Source organism: Trematomus bernacchii, unplaced genomic scaffold (assembly GCF_902827165.1).
Source record: "Trematomus bernacchii unplaced genomic scaffold, fTreBer1.1, whole genome shotgun sequence".
NCBI lineage: Eukaryota > Metazoa > Chordata > Actinopteri > Perciformes > Nototheniidae > Trematomus > Trematomus bernacchii.
In genome coordinates, this window is record NW_022987722.1 from 170,874 (window position 1) to 193,826 (window position 22,953).

General features: G+C 41.0%; 2 protein-coding genes across 2 annotated transcripts; one reads left to right on the forward strand and one right to left on the reverse strand.

Annotated features, from left to right (window-relative positions):
• Window positions 1-389: 389 nt before the first annotated feature.
• vti1b (vesicle transport through interaction with t-SNAREs 1B) lies at window positions 390-6,728 on the reverse strand. The gene is made up of 6 exons (XM_034144340.1): window positions 6,612-6,728; window positions 6,445-6,503; window positions 5,636-5,827; window positions 3,093-3,266; window positions 2,036-2,097; window positions 390-1,695 (listed from the first exon to the last, which is right to left on the reverse strand). The coding sequence occupies exons 1-6, from the start codon at window positions 6,706-6,708 to the stop codon at window positions 1,605-1,607; spliced, it is 675 nt and encodes a 224-aa protein (XP_034000231.1). The 5' UTR covers window positions 6,709-6,728; the 3' UTR covers window positions 390-1,604.
• Window positions 6,729-8,849: 2,121 nt separating this feature from the next.
• rdh12 (retinol dehydrogenase 12) lies at window positions 8,850-21,849 on the forward strand. The gene is made up of 7 exons (XM_034144339.1): window positions 8,850-8,970; window positions 11,015-11,133; window positions 12,529-12,684; window positions 16,767-16,871; window positions 17,941-18,150; window positions 19,041-19,230; window positions 20,855-21,849. The coding sequence occupies exons 1-7, from the start codon at window positions 8,894-8,896 to the stop codon at window positions 20,955-20,957; spliced, it is 960 nt and encodes a 319-aa protein (XP_034000230.1). The 5' UTR covers window positions 8,850-8,893; the 3' UTR covers window positions 20,958-21,849.
• Window positions 21,850-22,953: the final 1,104 nt, after the last annotated feature.

Sequence of the window (22,953 nt, forward strand, 5' to 3'; positions counted from 1 at the left end):
GCAATGTCCCTGAGTGTGAGGCGCTGTGGGTTAGTGCCCCATGACATTCACAGGGGGGTGCGGGGGTGGTGACAAACCCAAATAGATTAGCTATATTACTATTATTTAAAGTAGGTTAAAAAACGTTTTTGTTTTAGTATTTCAAAGGGAGCATGAAGGCAGCATTTCAGATTGCAGCACCAATAATAAATCTGAAGTTTCCTCCTCCTCCTCCTCCTCTCTCCACCTGCTGCTCAGTCTCACAACATGTTTGCCTGGCATCACACCAGCCAGGCGTGATATCTCTGCGGAGGAAAAACACGGCGGCAGATGTGCCACTTGAAAACACAGCACTTAAAAATAACCTTATCAGCGATTATTTGAGAATTAGGAGCGTGGTAACAGATGCTGTTTGCGCAGCACTAACCTGAGGCAGATCCGCCGGATGTTTTTCTGACCGCTGTCAACCCTGCAGACATCAGACTGACGTTAACCATTAGCTTCAGTGACGCTGGGAAATAAAGGAATACTGAAGCTTGTTTTCAAATAGTGATTTCTGTATTATACAGTGATTAGACAGACATTATTTACCGTTAAGAGCATGTAGTAAAAGCTTCCATCCACACCTCAAAAGCTTAATACAACCATTGGGAAACTGGGCATGATGACACTTTAAACATAGATTAAACTGGTGCCATTTCATCAAATACTGTTATTATTTAGTATTATATAATGGCACAATAAGGGCTGCCTCCTCTAAATCCACTTAATGGTCGATATCGGAGTTATTTATTCATTTAAATGCTTTTTTTCCAGGCTGAATGACTTATTCCGGAGCAAATCTCTATTAATCAGAGATGAAATGTGGTGCTTTTGCATGATTCTCTGTGGAGGAGCTTAGTTTTACAGATATTAAACATCATCATTTTATCCTGTTAGACATTTGGGTGAATTGTCATAATAAGCAGACACATTATTGGGTTATGGACAAAACCATCGTCGGTAAGGTCACAATGACTTTGACATTTTACCAACAAATTGTAATCAGTTCGTTCCTGACCCAAAATGGATGTTTGTGCCAAATTCCAAGACATTTCCTCCAGGTGATTGAGATAGCACGTTCACAAGAATAGGACGGCCAATTCTAAAACACACACACTGCATACACGTTCTACTTTTGAGTACGCACTGTAGGAAAATCGTAGTGTTAGTTGACTAAGAATGTCTGCTAGAGGACAGCCCTAAGCAAAATGCAAGTGTTTGGGTGACGAATAATAAAGAATCCCATTCCCAGAACTTCTGCACCATTGTCTCAGTAACACTTCTCAAGTACAGTCACCAGACGATCTTGACATGAACTTAGGGGTAAATAAATCCTGACAGAGCATCTTCTGGGGTCTGTTGCAGCAAATCCAGAAAATCCCCCTGCAGAGCATCAGGGGTAATAACAGTCTGATGAAAAAGTGCAAATCCCAGGTCACATTTCTGTAGATTTGGTCCTTTAACAAGTTCAAAGATTTCCGTTTCTTCCCGAATCACCTGACAGAATCCTCGCTGAGTAAAAGTTCACTTAATGGATGAAAAGTATTTGTAGAGAGTCTGCTCTGGATTGTAAAGTTTGCTCATCATCGGAAGAACTTCAGATAAACGGCAGCTGCTAGAATAGCCAACTCCATTATGATGATGACGCCTAACAGCAGCTTGTTGGTCATCAGCCTACAGGACCAAAAGAGGGAGAAGGTTTTTTTAGTTGAAGACATGGGAGGATATGAACATTTAATGTCATGATTATCCTGGAAAAAAACAACTTCATTTCACATCATTATCCCAAAGAAATATGCAATTAAAATGTGCTTAAGCAATTCACAGCGATTAATGAGAGTGGTTTTTAATTAAAGTATACTGTCATACAAACTACAGAGACTTCTCTAGTCCTCAAAATTAAAGCATGCAAAAACAGAGAATAATGGAAACACAAGAAACGGAAATTCAACATTCAATTTATTGGAAAAAAATAAAAACTGAATTGTATAATCTTTTCAGGGGAAGCACTTACCGTCGTGATATCGCACGAAGAACCTTCCTACTTTTGCTGAGGTTCTCTCCGGTATTCACCAACTTAAATAAAACAAGATACAGAATTTGTCAACAACAAATAGTCTCTTTACTTACAGTTCTTACTAAAACCTGGGCTTTTTCACTTTTTCTGACACCAAATTTTGTAAAAATGCTGGACTGCTTTCAAAAATCTATTCCACAAGAAGCTGAATCAGGGGACTAATGGCGCGTTTCCACTACAGCGCGGAGCACGGTTTAAGAGGGCTGTGACGTCAGCGGCCCGTCTTTGGTTGCGTTTCCACTTGGCCTAGTACCGGCCGGCGGGTCCTAATTCACAGTTTTTCTGGCCTCATAAAATCGTGGGTCCAGGGCCAGAGACAACGAGGCTGAGTCGGGCTGAGTATGCTAAACTAGAGAGAGCGTCGCTGGCAAGGGGGCTACAACTACAACAAGATGGACATATTTGACCGTGATTTAATTGTAATACACGTTTCAAAATGATGCCGAAGTAACAACATACTGATACCGGTTAGTAAAAACCATGAATTAATGCTTTGTCAAGTCTGCAGACAGACGGCAGGCGAAAAACCTTTTAAAATGCTTGTTTTCTAAATGGAGATTGGCTAAGCTAACGCAGTATATGCTCCGACCGTCCACACTCACAACAACGGCCTATACAGACATAAATAAAGCAGCGACTGTATTCGCCATGACACAGACAGTCTGTGGTTTGTACTTGTTTAACTTTTGTCTAGTTTCTGAACATATATGAGGAGCTGTGAGCTCTGAGTGCTAACAGCTAACGGCTGTGTTGTTTTTCTGGGGTTCTCATTGAAGATGACGTCACGGCTCCGCCTACACTGCGTTACTATAGATACTACCCCAGTTCCTAAACTGTAATGGAAATGCGCCATAAAGTGAGCCAGTCCTAACGAGGCCTAGCCATACCGAGCGGGGCCGAGCGAGGCCGTGTAGTGGAAATGCGCCATAAGATATATACCATACAGTATCTTACATCTCTTCCTATACATCGTTATAATAACATAACATCTCACTGTGTTCCTGGCGCGGTCCAGCTGCTCGCGCTGCCCTCCCAGCTCCTCGATGATATCGGTGCCGACCTGATCCGTCTCGGCTGCGATGCGAAGAGTTCTCTCGATGCTCTGACTGGCGTTGGTCAGAGAGTCGGTGCCCTGCAGCAGCAACGCTCTCTGCGACTGGACCTGGGTCTGAGGGAGAGGAACACATTACAATTAGGGTGAATAAGAGCAAAATAGAGTGGAGAAACTAAATGCTATTAGCTTTGGATTGTCCCACTCTCAATAGCTTTAAAGGTCAACTCAAACAATGGTTGAGAAACAAACAGACGTGCGATCACCACTTTAACACAGGGGTATCTTCTCTTGCACTTTATGTATCGATGCTGCTATATTGTATTACCATGTCCTAAATACTTGGGTACTCTTACTCTTTATGTATTTGTACTGCTATGTTTGTCATTTTCATTATCTTAAAAGGTGGGGTATGTAATTCACTTCAGAAACACTTTTTGTTATATTCCATGGAATGCTCTTAACATCCCGATAGCAATGAATATATGAAATGCTTTGACAATAAATACATACATAAATGTCATCTGTGGAAGCCGTGGCGCTGTAAAAAGCACGACCAATCATCTGAGCCGGCCCGGCTAAAATAACTGGATGGCCTACCTGCCTGTCAGCCTTCCATCTGTGCACAAACTTATCTCGTGCCCTCATTGGTCATGTGCGCGTTCGTGTGTGTTGGAGGAGGGGCTCTGTAAGGAAGGGGCAGATTTCTTTCGGCTGCGTACTTTCAAATTCTAGCGCACTCGAGCTGGTTTCTCCATTCTTACCTACCCTACCTTTAATGTTTTATGTGAGGGACTGCGGATGGAAAGTAGCTCAAAGCTAAATCCGGCATATTTACACTTGGCACATTTCATGTTTTAAGTGTTCATTAATGTGCAATGTCCCTGCCAAATAAACAAATAAACAAATTGATGTAAAAGAAGAGAGGGTTGCCGTTTTCTGGGAGATGGTTCCAGATATATGGAGAATAATATCTGAACGCTGCTTCTCCACGTTGAGTTCTCCACAGTATTTCTGTTCACAGGATCATAGAGCACCTCACACACTGTTGACAGCTGTGTGTTACAGTCATTTTACATTATGATAGTCTTTACTCAATAACACTGAAGCAGACCTGCAGACCACCTGAGAGCTCTGGATGGTTCATAGTACTGTAGAAGAAGTTAAATTAAAATCACTGCCTCTAGTCAAGATGCAGTTTAGATCCATGTTCGTCAAAAATAACATCATTTTTATCCTTTTAGACATTTGTGTGGACTGTCATGTAAAAGCTATTGCGTTATGGACAAAGATGTGTTGTTTAAGGGCACATTGACATCATCAAGAAATGCCCTCGAGGCGTTCTTGTGATATCCTGTTTTACGAGAATATGACGGGCGATTAAAACAATTACAAAGCGTTCCAAATCACATCCTTAATCTTAGTCTTTCCTTATAAATGTGTACTGTCGTCTGCAGGGGTTAGTTTGTAATAAAGGAAATGTGTCAACTTTTCCTTGAACTTCTACATTCACCTAGAATGAGTTTTTACATAAAGCAGAAAAGAGAAGTTCTGTGAGCTGAAAGCAAGTTTTTCCACTTTCGTTTAAACCTGAAACACTTCCTGCTTCACACTTCCTTGTAATTGTTGATGTTGGGAAAATACTGAATGTACTCTTCCAATATCAGAGTCCACATGATAACAAAGGTATCCCAACTGTAGCTGTGAACATGACAGGATGTATGATTACCTAGAAGAGCATCAGGACTGTTTGAGGCATATGATAGCTATGTGATTAACATGATGATTCAGCCTCTATGGAGATAGACATATGACAAGCATGATCATTTCTGACGTGGAGCTAATCTGAACTAAACATTGAATACTGCTTTCTATTCCTCCATCTTGTGACTGTGTAACTCCCTCTCTTGGATATCAGCATGTGAAGGACACTGTTCAGGAACTAGTTGATGCTCTGTATGTGATGACTACTTCCATTCTTGAGCCGGTGACGAGTGATTATTAAAAAAAAAGTATTCAGAATTTTGGGAAAAAGTCAGAATTTTGGGAAAAAGTCAGAATTTTGAGGAAAAAGTCAGAATTTTGTGAAAATGTCAGAATTTTGAAAAAAGTCAGACATTTGAGATTTTAAGAAAAATTAAGAATTTGAGAAAAAGTAAGAATTTTCAGATTTTCCAGAAAAAAGCCAACACTTTGAGAAAAACTCAAATGTATGATTACCTAGAAGAACCGGTATTCCTCCATCTTGTGACTGTGTAACTCCCTCTCTTGTATATCAGCATGTGAAGGACACTGTTCAGGAACTAGTTGATGCTCTGTATGTGATGACTACTTCCATTCTGGAGAGGATCACAAATACATGGATCCTGAGATTGAAGCTCAAGCCGGTGACCAGTGAGATTTTCCTAAGTGTTGATAACCCTCATGATGAGATGACACGGTGCTCGAACAGCATTTCTAACATATCACAGCTAACACACACTCACACTCTGCTGGTTTTCGGATGAGTAGATGCCTGGATGACTCCCCACCCCCGCCTGAGAAGAGGACCCAGAATCGGAGGTCTTCATGTCTCTCTGCAGCTTCCCCAGGTCTCGGTTGTACATCCGCAGCTTTGTGCTCATCATGTTTCTGAAGGCGGACGGAGCAGAACGCAGCTCTTCATCCATTCCCTGTAACTGGAGACGGATATAAACACAGAGTCATTCAAGAGAAAGATCTGTCTCTGTGAAGAAAAACAATAAAAACTAGTAAAATAGAATAATATGAATCACAAGAGTAAAACATAAGAAGCTGTAACATATATATGCATTAAGAAAAACAATACAAATATATATAAACCTAATTGCATTTAATGCATATTTTGCAGTGCGCGTGTGTGTGTGTGTGTGTGTGTGTGTGTGTGTGTGTGTGTGTGCGTGCGTGTGTGTGCGTGTCTTATTTATTAGGTGGTCCTATTGCTTTGTGGAAAAGGCTGTCGATATCAGACAGTGTTAATATTTTTTAACAGTTATTTATCAAAATAGTACTTTTGGCGGTATATTTATTTTAGGTACATCCTTTCTTATTTATACATATAAATAACATACATACACATATAACACATACAAAACAACAGATATTGAACAGATAATAAACCTATAAAAACACATAATGAACACATAAACAACACATGATAAGCAGATGAAAAACACATAATGAACACATTCAATAACAGGTAATTAACTTGTAAAAAAAACAGATAATATACGTATACAAAACACATATTAAACAGATAATAAAAAGAGCAGCTCACCACTTCCTCAGCTTCCCCCTTCCTCTCATCGAAGGTCCTCACCAGCCTCTTCCTCTCCTCTGTAAACAACAACAACAACATCCAGTGTCACAGCACAGAAAACACCTTTAATTAAAACACTGTTAGCTACCGTTAGCATTAGCTTATAAAACAACAACAATATTTACCTCCCTGGCTCCTCAGAGCTTTCTCCGGCAGCAGCTTCAGCTCCTCGAACAGAGATTTGTAGATCTCATGGAGCTTCTCAAATTCCTCCGACGACATTTCTGAGGAGCTAAACTGCCCTTTATCCTAAAGATAATGGTGTGGTGTTGTTTTTAAAAACAGCTCTAAGAGATTAATCTAAAAGCACAATTGTTAGTTTTGATTTTGACGTTAATCAGATGCACGAGACGCTTCCGCTTTGAGGTCCTCGTGATCCAACGGCAAAAACTCCGGATTAAAAATAGAAAGAACTCGATTTTTATTTATTTAAAACATAGAAAAGGAATATAAATTACATTTAAGATACCAAATAGGAATAACACGTACACAGATTATAACAAATGTTGATGAAATAAATGTTTAAACAACTGTTAACCATTTTATCCAGGCACTACGCAGACAGTTTACACGGTGCATCATGGGAAATGAAGTAAACTAAATGATGAACGCTCCACAACAATTTTACTTTATTAAAATATGTGTTTTACTACTTATATGTGAAAATGTTTACTTTATTTTAACGATTGTCATGTTTAAATATCTTTGTTTGTTTTTGTTTATGCTTATTGTAGAATTGCTTCCGTTTTGGTTTCTCCTTGATAATCTAAGGTTAAATTTGCTTCCTAGACTGCAGTGATTCTCAAATGGGGGTACGCGGACCCCTAGGGGTAAATTGGGGTACTGCAGGGGGTACGTGAGATAAACAAAATAAAAAGGTTAATTAAAAAAATACCATGCATGATTACAAAAATAATCTTAGTACAATAAGTTAAATAGAAATGACAATTGTATATAAAATATTCCTAGAACCACTAAGGGGGTCCTCATATAAACATGTCAAATTTGAGTATTGTATTTTATAGTTTTTCATAATATATCATTTTGTTCATTGGTTTGTTAAACATATATTACTTCAATTGAAAAACTCAATGGGGGATGTCCGGTGCCTTGCTCAAGGGCACCACGGCAGGGCAGGAGGTGAACTGGGACCTCTCCAAGTAGCAGTCCACACTCCATATTTAGGTCTGGTCGGGGACTTGAAAAGTGGGAAAGTATCTCATTGACTCCAGTTGGCATGGGCTGTAGGGTCATCTTGACTAGTTTTATGGATGTGGTCTCCATTTGACCATGCCCAGAGGAACAAAGCTTGCATTCCTGAGGCAATTCTCATTTTTCATGGCTCCACTTAAAATAAAAACAACAATAAGACATACGTGCTACTCTTGGCCCACAGAGGGACATGTCTTTCCAGCTCGTCCCTATCTGTCTGTATCTGTGCACTCATGGAGCCTCCTGCATCTTTGCCCCCCTTCTTCTTGACCCTCTTCTATCCCAGCTGTGAAATCCTCATCATCTGAGAGCTCCAAATCTTAATCTCCCTTAACTATCTGGTACAGAAAATGTCTGCTTCAGTTCCGTCTCCTGCAACAATATTGAGTCCATGAAGATGGTCTGACGTCCACTAGAATGGACATTTATAAAAGAGCTCTTATTTCCAAACTTGAATGATTGAATTGCTTTCAGAACTAATTATATAGTTCCTCACATGTTAATAAACAAAAAATAACAATTATTCAACAATATTTGACTTCTCCTCAGGCTTCTATAAAATGTTGTTTTTGGTATGCCAGCCATTTTGGATGAAAACAAAGAGGAACTTCCCAGCATGCAATTTTAACCAATGACATATCACTGGAAAGCCAATGATGTCCTCTACAGTACATCAGAGATTGATAGAGTAGCTCAAAAGAGTAAAAGGAGATGCATGTTAATCAATGGGCTGGGTCCCAGGAGGATATATTTAATCTAATCCTATCTATTCCGTCAATTTGTTTTGTTTTCAACTAGTGCTTGGGTAACATTTATTTTAATTTCCCCTTTGTGGGCTCAAAAACAAATCTTATCTCATATCGAGTAGCCTATATATATATGTATTTTTTAATTATCTATTTATTTTTGCATATATATATATTTATAATCTTTGCTTTACTTTTTTCATTATCCACTTATCTATTTTATTTATAGTCAATATAGTTTTCCCTCTTGAATGGCTTTATTTATAATACATCCTCCTAATACTAATTGTATGATATGATTATAAATTGAAATCCACAAAATATATTCTAATAAAAAATAAAAACTACAATCCCATGATGCAGTTCGCGGCGGCTCTTTGACCCTCTCTGCTTTGACATCAGCTGTTCAGCCCACAGAGCCGCGGAGGAGACAGAAAGGTATCCGTGCTATGATGGTGCTTCTAGTGATAGTCGCGGGGCTCGGAGTGGTGACGCTGCTGGTCATTTTATTTGCTCCACACATAAGGTAAGAATGCAATTAAACCACTCGTGCATTCTCATTGAAATCCATTTATTTAAACACACATAGCACGGATGCACTCAGGGCTTTGCATTGCACTGATGTAATCATATCGATGAGGTGACATTACATAAAACACTGTGCTCTCGCCATTTTTGAGGATTTTTCACATTTCACACGACGCTGGCTGATATCTTTGGAGGAAAGTCTATGAAATAGAATGATGGTAGTTTTTTATCTGTGCACAGAGTCAGGCCTATCAGCAGGCTGAGTGTAGGAGGAGTTTTCTGGGAGAGCTCTTACTCCTGCAGAGCCATTGGTTTCTGCTGCACGGTGGCGTGGGTCGTACGACCTGACGCCGAGTGTGTGTGAGTGTGTGTGCGTGCGCGTGCGTGTGTGTGTGTTCAGGATCCAAGTTTGTCTCTGTGAATAATTAAGAAAGGACGTCCATATGTCCCATAATAACGAGGACACAGTAACTCACACTGGCTTCAGAAGAGTCAGTCACATGGAGCAGTCTGATGTAGGACTTCTCTTGTATAATGTCCACGCCATGTGTTACTGTGTATTAACAGCAGTGGTGGAACTAAATGATTAATGAGTACTTCTACTTTTGGTACTTTAAGTATATTATATATATTTTTGATTCATGATAATACTTTTGTACTTTTGCTTGAGTAACATTTTGGATGCAGGACTTTTTTTGTAACAGAGTATTCCTACACTCTGGTACTTTTCCTTTTAAGTACAAGATCTGATACTTCTACTTTTACTCAAGTATAACATCTAAGTACCTCTACCACCTCTGATTACGACCATTATACGTTTCCATGAAAGACAATGGATTATCACTATTGAATTATGACCTAACCCTAATGTGCTTGATTTTTATATGCTAAATTCAGCTTTCCAAATGTACAATTTGCACACAAAAGGCCCCAAAAAAGCACAGTTAAGGTATTGATTAATCGACTAACAGTTAAACAATTGGTCACTATTTGTATGATAATAAATAGGGCTGGGCGGTATGTCATAAAACTCATATGACGGTATATCTGCAAATTATAACGATATCACGATATTTATTTACTTTTCAATGATCCGAAATGTATTTACATTTTATACATTTTGGCCCCACAAAAAACACCTGATCAGCTGCAAAATGTAATGTTTGCGTACCACATGACAACAAAAGCACTGTAAACAAATCCCCCCCTTCCCTGAAACTGCATGCATTTCAGTGGTGTGACAGTGAAAGGAGTCACCAGGGGACACCTTTCACTGTCGCACCGCTCGAGCACACTTTGCCACTTTTTCAACGGTATATGAAAAATTCATATCGTAGGGTTTAAAGTTCACGGTATTCGGTATGAAGCGGTATACCGCCCAGCACTAATAATGAATGATATGATATTAAAGTCTGGTTTGATACAATTTTACTTAATTCAACAAATCCCTATTTTAAATAATAAAAATGATATGAACATTTTATTATTTGGCTCTTCCAGACATACAACCCTAAGTCATTTTTCTTGCAAAAACATGTCATGGTTCCGAATTCTTAAATGTGAGGATTTGCTGCTTTTTCCTTTTTAATTATGTAATTTTCTTTTTAATAATCTTTGAGGTCTGGACTGTTGGTTGGACAAAACGAGCATTGTGAAGGTGTCACTTTTGGGTAATTCTAACAGCATTTCTCACTATTCCCTGAATTTTGATAAACCCAACCCAATGTGAGCAGCACATTCATCCATTATAAAAAAAATAAGAAGTTGTTGCAGCCCGAAACACAAAAAGTTAAAATGAGCTCCACCTCGAACAACAGTAAATCCTGCTTTCCTTTAATGCATGGTTAGTAATAATCCCATGATATAATATAAGGTCACTTTAATGCATTCAGTACTTTTCCTTTCATTCAGTGCATTTCCCCGACTACACTCACATACTTTTACTTTGGTACCATTATCAATGCATGACTTTATCAGAGTGTTTTCACAGTGTGGTGTATTTAAAGGATATATATTTATATACTTCCTCCTCGGGTCAACAGGAAGTATGCGGCTGGAGGAGTGTGCCGGTCCCCCGTCTCTCTGGAGGGGAAGACGGTGCTCATCACGGGGGCAAACACCGGCATCGGAAAGGAGACGGCCCTGGAACTCGCAGTGAGAGGTGATTTATTATATCTATTAAGGAGGCGTGTGGCGCAGTGGATTGAGCCTTGGTGTTGGGATCAGGGGGTCACAGGTTCAAACCCCACTGCAGTCAGCATGTCGTTGTGTCCCTGGGCAAGACACTTCACCCCAAATTGCTCCTGTGGGGATTGCCCACAGTATTGAGTATGTAAGTCGTACAAACAAGTAACATGTAATGTAATGTAATCTATTAAAAAAAACATAATATTTTTGCCATTATAATAAAAAGGAATAGATACAAATATTAATAAAATTGACTTGAAAACAAATACAGGAATTGTAAAATAAATATTAGCCCAATTCTTTTTTAACATATTTTTTTACTATATTTATTTCCATATTTATACATTCGGTGAGGTGTCATTACGTTTATTAATTTAAAAATAGGAAAATAGATAAATACAAATAAAAACATGTATAATTGAAAGCCCCCAATATCAAATAAGTGTACAGTTAAATTTGGAAATAAATACATAAGTGTAGAAATTGAAAATTGTTTTTAAATGATCCAATTATCTTTTATATATGAATGAATTAATTATCATATTAAGTTATTTTCTAGTTTATTTTTTTGTTTACCTATTAATGTATATATTTGGGCTTATGTGGTAGATTAGCAATGATATTTAAAACAAAGTCAGTGTGTTTGCTTTAGCCGAACATCCTAAAAACGGGGTTACAACGGAGCTGATCCAGATTTGCGTCTGATATGACGTAATATCTGAAATGTGGACCCACGGCCCTATCAGAAACGTTGCTATCAGAAACAATGCCCGACTGTTTTGGACGTAATATGGTCGGTGTTTACATTAGCATCGCTAACACTCAGAGCTAACCTGTACTGGAGAGCATGTGTGTGAAGAAGCAGGAAATAAAAAGGAACTCACCTTGTGGTATAACCGGCAAGAGAGAAAGCCTTTGAGCTCCATACTGTTTCAGAGATAATCCTTGATAATCCATGATATGGCGTTTCATCACCGCAGTATTTAGTTTAGACAGTAGCTGCCGGGTCCCGCATGAGCTCAGACCCCTCCCTTTTTCTTTTTTTTTTAAAGCTTTATACCCCAAATCAGCACTTTTGAAACAGGAAGTGAAATAGAGGGATATGAGGCATGGCTAGAATGGGTGATCTGTTTGGTATTTTGAGCAAAACACTTCATAGACATGTTTTTTATATATTTGTATATATCTGAGACCTATGCTATTGCCTAAAAATAGCATGATAGGTGCACTTTAGATCCTTATAGACACCCTAATAAATTAAATAAATGTCTTCCTGCTCCAGCACAAGCCCCTCCCTCTTTCCTCCTCTCTTTTCTGTATTAATGCAGCTTCTGTGTTCATAGTTTAGCTTCTCTTGTTCCCCCTGCAGGAGCCCGTGTGATCATGGCCTGCAGAGACATAGATAAAGGGGAGGAGTCAGCAGACAGCATCAGAGCATCATGTGCTCACGCTCAGGTGGAGGTGCGGCAGCTCGACCTCGCCGACACCTGCTCCATACGGGCCTTCGCTCAGAAGTTCCTCGCAGGTGAGCAGAGTCACATCTACATACAGTCATACAGAGTGACGTCGTGACGTCTACAACATACAGAGTGACGTCGACATACCGAGTGACGTCTACATACAGAGTCACGTCAACATACAGAGTCACGTCTACATACAGAGTCACGTCAACATACAGAGTGACACGTCTATGGAGAATTACATGAACTACATGTTGCTAAATACACCACGGGGCATGAACAGAAGGGTAGCCATGGCAACATTGCGGCGGGGGCTGCTGGGCTGCTCTTCTTCGCTACTTTTGGTGTATTTTGGCGGAAGTTACAGCGCCACTTACAGTCCCGGCATATGTACTACAGCGTTTCCAGCGGTCTCGTTTGAACAGACACGTTAAATGAAACGAATGCATGTGAACGGAAGACTTTTTTGAATACGCATACTGTGCATAAACGCAAACGTTCCCGTGTGAGCGGGGCCTAAGCTCCAGCAGAACAATAGCAGGGATGTCTGGGCTGGGATGAAGGCTATCACTGGCTTCAAAGGGAGAGACAGACTGACTGTGGGCACCCTGGAGAGGGCCAACGAGCTGAACACCTTCTTCAATAGGTTTAGCTCTCCGCCCGCTGCCGTCTCCTCCACCTCCACTTCTCACCTCACCTCCTCCTCTCAGCCTGGCGTCAACATCCCCCCTCTGCTCACCACCTACACTTCACACCTCTCCTCCACCACCCAGCATGGCTTCTGCACCCCCCCTCTGCTCACATTGCCGCTGACCCCCCCCCCCCCCCTCTGCTCATCTTGCCTCAGACCCCCCCCCCCCCCCCCCTCCCTCTATCCCCCCTGCCATCAAGCCCCCCCCCCCCCGCTTCACTGTTACCCCTTTCACACCAACGCAACTCCGGTTCAAGCTCCGTGCTAGAGCTTTTCAGGTTCGGAACCGGTACTTCGGTTTAGCTCCGTCTCTTTTCACACCGCTCAGAGACCGACTGGTGCTGCCGCTGCTGCGTCATGACGTCACAGTTTACGTCGCTGATTTTCTCCCCAACGGAGCTCACCTCACAACAACAACGGGCCGGGGATTGCGTTGCTTTTAATCATACGAAGCCAGATTAAATTAAATAACGACTTCTCCAACCTTATACTTTTCTCCAGAGTGCCGTGGTTCATTGTTTATTAATGTGTTTCAGCGGCATTTACCGACCGCTGCAGTGCTGGCCGGCTGCTCTTCAACGGGAGTGTATTCTCCCGTTAGCTCCGGGTTAGCTCACACGGCTCTAAAGTATTCACTGTCTGACTGTCACACAAGCAGCTGATACATATCCCCAGTTCCCCTTAAGTGAATGTGTGTCAGTCTGAATTGACGCTGTTTGGCATCACAACGCTGTTATGAAAGTTTCTCTGGTATAACATGGGTGATGTTAGCATAGCAACCGAAGCTAAACTGACTACTTGCTAAGCCGTTTTCTACAGGCACTTTTTACCGACGTATTTTTCATTATGATTCTACTTCTGATAGTCGGACATGACAACCTGTGTAGCCCATGTATTGATTCCATCCGATAGCTGCTATAATAACAAACAAAACGTCTGCCTGCTCTCCACAATGACCAATAACAGCGAACGGATGGTCAAAGTAAGGTACAAATAAACAGAATCACACGAAGCCTGGTTAGTGTTGCCTGACTTTATAAAGCGTGTTTTTTTTTAACAAGTGTGTGGATGCGTTCTAGTCACTTTGCGCAGCACTACTGCTGGTTACAACTTTTATTTGCCGTACTCGCCTTAACTGTTAGCTCAGGTTAATCTCGCCCCCCTCCGACGTAAGCGTGACGTATGCGGTTCTTGCTTCTAGACGGACAACTTTTTGGTGCTCGAAACGAACCGGATTCCGGAGCTTAGAGGCTGCTCCGCTGCGGTGTGAACAGGAAAACCCGGTGCTTTTCAAGCACCAGCACTGAACCGGCCCCGAAACACCGTTGGTGTGAATGGGGTATGTGAGCACAGGACAGGTCCAGAGTCAGATGGAAAAACTCCACCAAGGCAAGGCTGCTGGCCCTGATGGTATCAGCCCCAGGGTCCTGAGGACCTGTGCCCGCCAGCTGGCTCCTGTTCTCCAGTATCTCTTCAACCTGAGCCTGCACCTGGAGACCATCCCGGTGCTGTGGAAGACATCCTGCGTTGTTCCGGTCCCTAAAAAGACAACTCCTTCTGGGCTCAATGACTATCGCCCTGTAGCACTCACATCTCATGTGATGAAGGTGCTTGAGAGACTGGTCTTGGCCCATCTCAGACCGCAGGTGAGATCATTCCTTGACCCTCTGCAATTTGCCTACCAGCCTCACCTGGGGGTGGACGATGCCATTATTTACCTGCTGCAGCGTGCTCACTCATACCTGAATGGATCGGGTTGCACTGTGAGAATCACCTTTTTTGATTTCTCCAGTGCATTCAACACGATCCAGCCTCGGCTACTGAGTGACAAGCTGCAGGCTATGAGGGTAAACTCGTCCACCTGGATTACCAGCTACCTCACGGACAGACCACAGTACGTCCGGCTGGGCAGTGTGCTGTCTGATGTGGTGGTTGGTAGTATTGGAGCTCCACAGGGGACTGTGCTGTCTCCTTTCCTGTTCACCTTATACACCTCTGACTTTCTATACAACTCAGAGTCATGCCACCTGCAGAAGTTTTCGGATGACTCTGCAGTGGTAGGGTGTATAAGGGATGGACGGGAGGAGGAGTACAGAGCGCTGGTGGGTGATTTTGTTGAGTGGACTGGAAGAAATCATCTGCTTCTGAATGTGGCCAAGACCAGAGAGATGGTCATTGATTTCAGGAGGAAGAGGACATCTCCTCCTCTGCCCCTGTGCATTCTGGGAGAGGATGTGGCAGTTGTGGAGGTCTACAAGTACCTGGGAGTGCACTTAGACAATGGGCTGAACTGGAGGATCAACACTGACGCTGTGTACAAGAAGGGGATGAGCCGACTCTATTTTCTGAGGAAGCTGAGATCCTTCAACGTATGCAGTAAGATGCTGGAGATCTTCTATCAGTCTGTGGTGGCTAGTGCACTCTTCTTTGCTGCGGTCTGCTGGGGGGGCAGCATCAGAGCCAGTGACACCAGCAGGATCAATAAACTGATCAGGAAAGCTGGGTCAGTCATCGGCATCAAGCTGGACCCCTTTGAAGCTGTGGTGGAGAGGAGGACACTGAACAGGCTGTTGTCCATCATGGATAACCCCACCCATCCTCTCCACCAGCAGCTGGACAGTCAGCGGAGCTCCTTCTCCAACAGACTGCTGCAGCTCCCCTGTCACAAGGACAGATACTGGAAAACATTCCTGCCCACTGCAATAACTCTGTACAACAAATCACCTCTGGCTGGAAGAGAACTCTCTGCTCCATAGTTTCTCTAGAAATAAAACCACGTTGTACATTTTACTCATACATAATCTGTTTCATATTTAATACTCCATAATTCCATATATTTTGAATATATATATATATATATATATATATATATATATATAATATCTGCATGTATATTTTCTATTTCGACATGTATATTTTATATTTTATATTTTATATTTTATTTTATTTTATTTCTATTCTTGTATATTTTGTTTTATTGTAAAATGCCTTTTATGCTGCTGTAACAAGAACAATTTCCCAATTTGGGATCAATAAAGTACTATCTATCTATCTATCTATCTATCTAAGTCTACATACAGAGTGACGTCAACACACAGAGTGACATCTACATACAGAGTGACGTATACAACATACAGAGTGACGTCAACACACAGAGTGACGTCTACAACATACAGTGACGTCAACACACAGAGTGACGTCTACACACAGAGTGACGTCTACACACAGAGTGACGTATACAACATACAGAGTGACGTCAACATACAGAGTGACGTCAACATACAGAGTGACGTCTACAACATACAGTGACGTCAACATACAGAGTGACGTCTACAACATACAGAGTGACGTCAACACACAGAGTGACGTCTACATACAGAGTGACGTCTACATACAGAGCGCCGCTTTGTTTTTATTTTATCACCTGTTTAATGTATGTGATGTTCTCTTCTGCAGAGGTCAACCAGCTCCATATCCTCATCAACAACGCGGGGGTGATGATGTGCCCGTACACAAAGACCATCGATGGCTTCGAGATGCACATCGGAGTCAATCATTTAGGTGAGAAATTAAATGTAACCTCTGTGTTTCAATTTTAAAAAGGTTTCTCTGATTTCCCAAGCGGAAAAATATGAAAAAACTGGCATAAATATATTATTTATTAATATTATTTTCCACTAACATTTACTTAACCAACTTTAGTCCCAAACACAACAACCAAATATTAATCTTCAGAATTTTTACCGTTAAAATGGCAATTTGTTCACATTGTGCCACTGTTTTTTATGAAATAAATGGAATAGTTTTCTCTATAATTAAGGAATGTGAAAGTTCATTTGAAAGTAAATAAATATGCACAGAAATAGAAAATGTAAAAATCCATATATTTATTTGACAATAACGTATTTTTATTTATTTTCCAATGTATACTTTAATTTATTTAAGTTTTTTATTTCCGTATTATTTTATATATTTTTTCACTATTCATATCCTCATTAATTTAATTAGCATGCACATTTATTTAATGATGATGGCATTTAATTATGTATTAAAATGGCAGCTTTAGTCTTCCATAAAAGTTAATCAACTATCCATTTATATGGGTAAGTGTAGAATATACAACTTTAACAATTAAAAGTCATTTTTCACTTTAGTTCTTGATCAACAGCATCCCTTACTTACCTAGAATAATAATAATAAATAAATTCAATGTATCAAGAGAATTTGACGGTTAGAGTCTTGTATTTACTGTGATGTTATTAAAGTGTGGCGGCTCAATCCCAAATTACGTTTGAGTCGCCGAGAGGCTAAACTTGGCTATAAACTGTGACGCGTTTTCGAAGACAAAGTCCATATTGAAGCAATATAGTTTTAAGGATATTTAATAAACAAAATCATAACATAGTAACTATGGACAAAACGGTCAACAGCACAAGCTCACCCTCTGTCATCCGCACTCGACATCAAACAGGTGACTTATATAACCAAACCACACCCATGTGACAATTACCGGAAGTGCTCAACAAACAAATAAAAGTGACGTAAACAAATAATAATAATACAAATAATGAACTTGAGCTAAGTAGCGTTATGGCACCTACATAAAGTGTGTGTGTGTTACCTGTGTCAGGGCACTTCCTGTTGGCCTCGCTGCTGATTGGTCTGCTGAAGCGCAGCGCTCCCGCTCGGATCGTGGTCGTCTCTTCTCTCGCTCACAACTTCGGCTGGATCCGTTTCCACGACCTTCACAGCCAAGGCAGCTACAACAGCGGGTTAGCATACTGCCAGAGCAAACTGGCTAACGTGCTGTTCGCCAGAGAGCTGTCACGCAGACTCAAAGGTACACACACACAGACACCTTTATAATTTGTTTATATTAAAGGTCACCAATTATGCAAAATCCACTTCTTCATGTCTCTTCTACATCAACATGTGTCCCCTCTTCTTCATGTCTCTTCTACATCAACATGTGTCCCCTCTTCTTCATGTCTCTTCTACATCAACATGTGTCCCCTCTTCTTCATGTCTCTTCTACATCAACATGTGTCCCCTCTTCTTCATGTCTCTTCTACATCAACATGTGTCCCCTCTTCTTCATGTCTCTTCTACATCAACATGTGTCCCCTCTTCTTCATGTCTCTTCTACATCAACATGTGTCCCCTCTGTGTAAAGAGATTCTGAAAGTTTCAGGAACAAAGATTCTCTCTCTTTTTGTCCTGATCCATTTATATAAAAACCTGTCTGAAAATGAGCTGATCAGATTTTGGCCACTTTATGATGTCATAACGATGTTTTGTCTTGTGTAACCATTAGCCAATCACCAACCAAGGTAACCCCCCCCTACCTTATCACCTGCATCTCCTCCTAGAGCACCATTGTGTTCTTTTTAACCAAATATCTCTCAGAGGCGCGTGGGGAGGGGCTCCTTATTTTCATCTAAAGTAACAGACAGAGAATCAGTACTTTTGAAACAGGGCTGAAACAGAGGGGGTTATGGGATGCTGCAATGATCTGCTTGGTGTTTGGAGCCAAACACTTCAGAGACATGTTTTGTATATATCTGAGACCTATAACATATTGATGAAAAACAGTATAATAGGGGACCTTTAACAAACACACAACACATGGACAAAGAGGCGAATCTGCTTCGGCAAACTAAGTCATAACAGTGATGACTGTTGTTTAGAGAGAGACCCACAACTTGTTGTTTGTGTTTTTCTTCCTCCCAGATACCAATGTGACGGTGAACTCAGTGCACCCGGGCACGGTGAACTCTGACCTGACCCGGCACTCGACCCTCATGACGATATTCTTCTCCGTCTTCTCCACGTTCCTCAAGACGCCGCGGGAAGGAGCGCAGACGAGCATCTACTGCGCCATCGCCGACGAGCTGCACTCCATCTCTGGGAAACACTTCAGGTACACACAGTTCTCAATCACTAACGGTTATACAACATGGGGTCTTGGGACAGTTCCTCTCACCATGTTCAAATCACAAATCAAAACTCATCTTTTCAGAACTTCAGAATAACGTTGTGATTTACACATTACATTACATTTAGCTGACGCTTTTATCCAAAGCGACTTACAATTACATTACATTCTCCCTGGAGTAACTAAGGGCTACGTGCCTTACTCAAGGGCACACTAGTGGTGGTGTTCCTGGGATTTGAACTCACAACCTTCCGATCTCCAGCCCACCTCACTATCCATCAGACCACCACTACACATTTTAAGTGTGTCGTTTTTCTGTTTCCAACTCTGTGAAGTATCAATGAGTTTCTTTAAAAATGTCTATAGATTAAGTGTATCATTAGAATTAAATAAAATGAAATAAGTAAAAATGAATAAAATGTTTTATGACATATAAAGTTAAAGTAAGAATGGGCAATACAAAATTAAATAAATAAATAAATAAGTTTACAGCTGCAATGAGGCATTACATTGTGCGACAAGCGTGTTCCTGTAGAAGCCGTGGGGTAACCTCATCTGAACTTATCTATTAATATTTTATGTCCCAGTTTCTAAATACCCATCAAGCTTAACCACAGAAAAGCTTCCTGCTTCAAACGTTTTTAATCTTTAATGACATCACTGCTTGAACATGGTTTTGCCATTAGACAGTTTGTATATCTGATCTCAACCAGGCCAAGCCTCGGGCTGTGTTTACAGCAAGTACAAATAAATAAAAATATGGCATATAGAGCATTGCATCACTTATAGATATACTTTATTTTTTATTTTATTTTTATCAGCTGGTTTAACTTGTGACCGTGCTGTAGTTCCTTTATAGCCCAACATTAGCCTCCTTTAGCTTAGCGGTGGTGACGTGAAGTCATGTGACCGTGCTGTAGTTCCTTTATAGCCCAACATTAGCCGCCTTTAGCTTAGCGGTGGTGACGTGAAGTCATGTGACCGTGCTGTCGTTCCTTTATAGCCCAAGATTAGCCACCTTTAGCTTAGCGGTGGTTACGTGAAGTCATGTGACCGTGCTGTAGTTCCTTTATAGCCCAACATTAGCCGCCTTTAGCTTAGCGGTGGTTACGTGAAGTCATGTGACCGTGCTGTAGTTCCTTTATAGCCCAACATTAGCAATCTTTAGCTTAGCGGTGGTGACGTGAAGTCATGTGACCGTGCTGTAGTTCCTTTATAGCCCAACATTAGCCGCCTTTAGCTTAGCGGTGGTGACGTGAAGTCATGTGACCGTGCTGTAGTTCCTTTATAGCCAAACATTAGCCACCTTTAGCTTAGCGGTGGTGACGTGAAGTCATGTGACCGTGCTGTAGTTCCTTTAGAGCCTGACGTGAGCTTTTTACTTCAGAAATCATAAAGTGGTGTTAATATGTGGAGATTATCCCGCTGAACAAAACATGTAAATATCATAAACGTTTGTTAGAGAGATTATTTTCAGCAAAAATCCAAAATGCAATGGAAAAATTACATTGGGTTTTTGCCGAGGGAGATGCTGCCTTCAGGGTCAACTACAGAATGATGTAATCCCTGCACCACTTTATTACGTAATAACTCTCTCCTCTCTTTACAGTGACTGCGCCCCTGCCTTCGTGGCCCCTCAGGGCAGAAGTGAGGAGACGTCGAGGAGGCTGTGGGACGTCAGCTGCGAACAGCTCGGTATCCAGTGGGACTGACTCAACCTTTAACCTCCATCTTTCTCAAAGGAGTCCTTACATCTTTCTTTAATCCTTCATTTCATTATGGTTTCGATGTTCCGTACTTTGAAGCGTTTCCTACCTAAAAGCAGTCAGGTAATACTGTCAGAGGTACTATAATGTGAAGTTGCTTTTTTGTGAAATAATGCAGTAATTACATTATAATAACTTGAGTATTTTTGGTGCTGCTCCTCAAACCAAAAACCTCTCAACCGTATTGTAATGTAACCACAGATAACTTTTTGACTCTATATTTTTGTGACACAATGTGAATACAGTGTAGGCAAAAAAGCAACTTGATGTATTGTAATGCTGTAGGATACTGTGAAGGGTCAAGCCAGGGTAAATGACCAGCATCTTTATCAAATATTGTGTTTCATTTACCTGTCTTTCTCCAGAATTTGCAGCTATATTGCTTGACTTTTGTGCCAGCCTTTCTAAACAATTGCAGGGGTTCTTACAGTATTTCTAGGTTGATAAGAAATAAGTTAAATATCGAGGATCAGTGTCAGCTTGAGACATGATTACCGCTTGAATTGCATACATGTATTTTGTGATAATGTAGTTGATGTAGGATATAAGAAGGTTTTTCTATTTTAACCAAAATCAGAGTTAGAATCGTGTCGTTGCAATATCTGCAGAGAACTTTTCCCATTTGCCAAAAAACTGCACTTTCTCGGAGGAACTACAGTTTTCCATTTTTAAGGATCTCCCCCCTCGTCATGTTTCCTTCTCAGCATTCACAAGCAAGGTTGCCAAGAGTTTACATTCTGTGTTTTATACGAGTCAAACATGCCTTTTACTACACGAACATTCATGTTAAGAGTTGAATGTTTACATTTGATGTAAATAAACGGAGATATTACTATAAGGGTGCTCGTATTGGTCTGGATTAATACACAACAACAATGGAGATATGGGTCACTTTAAAGGTCCCATGTCATGCTTTTCCGGTTATTACCCGTCCCCTTGTGTGTTATGAAGGTTTGTAAACGGTCTGCAAAGTCACAAACCCTTAAAGTACACCCTGTAGCGAGTAAAACTCTAACACAGAAAAGACCTGCCCCAGAACGCCTCGTTGGAGATTTCTCTTTTTCTTCCTGGGTACAGTGACGTGCCCATACCCAAATGGACCAATCCGTGGAGCCGTTACGTTACGTCCGCGTAGCCGTTACGTTACGTCCGCGTAGCCGTTACGTTAAGTCCGTGGATTGGTCCAAATTGACCAATCCACGGACTTCCTCACACACACTCAATCTTTTCTCAGCTGCAGCTCCACTGATTTCTCCTCCCTGAGACGGCAGGACGCGGCGAGGCTGTGAGTCGGTGTGTGAGCACACACACAAACTCCCAGCCAGGCTGCGGGTGTGTGTGTGTGTTCGGGCTGGGTTTTGCTGTGTCTCGCTGTGTCTCGCAGACGGCCACTGGGCTCACAGGGAGGCGGGGGGCAGGAGCTCCAACAAGCTGTTTAGGACAGAGAGTGAATACACATACTATACAGAGATGCTGTATGAGAAACCAATGCGAGTTTGGAACATTGCACAATATAAATGTATTTTAGTAGACCTCAACAATGGAATTATGATCAGTAGAAATGGCCATGACATGGGACCTTTATGAGCTGTGAAAGGTTAGATAAAGTTGAATCACTGCACAGAAAAAAAGGAGTTACATTTGATCAGTGCATGTGGAAGGAATTGTTTGACAATTTAGGAAATATGCTTATTTATTTATTGCAGAAAGAACAGGGCAAATTAGATTTAAGATTTGTTTTAATGCCACTCTGTATAAAATGTAAGACCAATATTACATGGAAATGATTCACTATCATCTGTGAGACTTAACGTGAGAGGCATTCAGTTAATTATGAAAATAAAATGTGTTAGCAAATATGGCTAAATCTGGCACATTTACATGATGGACTAAAGTGCTCATGTTAATTAATGTGCATTGTCCCTTCATAAAAATGCAAATC

What these genes read in the sequence shown, in the direction of transcription:
- vti1b (XM_034144340.1), bottom strand. Translation starts at nt 6,708, where the DNA reads ATGTCGTCGGAGGAATTTGAGAAGCTCCATGAGATCTACAAATCTCTG. An exon ending in AGCTCTGAGGAGCCAGGGAG is followed by an intron (nt 6,504 to 6,611) that starts GTAAATATTGTT and finishes TGTTGTTTACAG; the next exon opens with AGGAGAGGAAGAGGCTGGTG. An exon ending in CATCCGAAAACCAGCAGAGT is followed by an intron (nt 3,267 to 5,635) that starts GTGAGTGTGTGT and finishes CCTCTCCCTCAG; the next exon opens with ACCCAGGTCCAGTCGCAGAG.
- rdh12 (XM_034144339.1), top strand. Translation starts at nt 8,894, where the DNA reads ATGATGGTGCTTCTAGTGATAGTCGCGGGGCTCGGAGTGGTGACGCTG. An exon ending in TTATTTGCTCCACACATAAG is followed by an intron (nt 8,971 to 11,014) that starts GTAAGAATGCAA and finishes TCGGGTCAACAG; the next exon opens with GAAGTATGCGGCTGGAGGAG. An exon ending in CCTGGAACTCGCAGTGAGAG is followed by an intron (nt 11,134 to 12,528) that starts GTGATTTATTAT and finishes TTCCCCCTGCAG; the next exon opens with GAGCCCGTGTGATCATGGCC.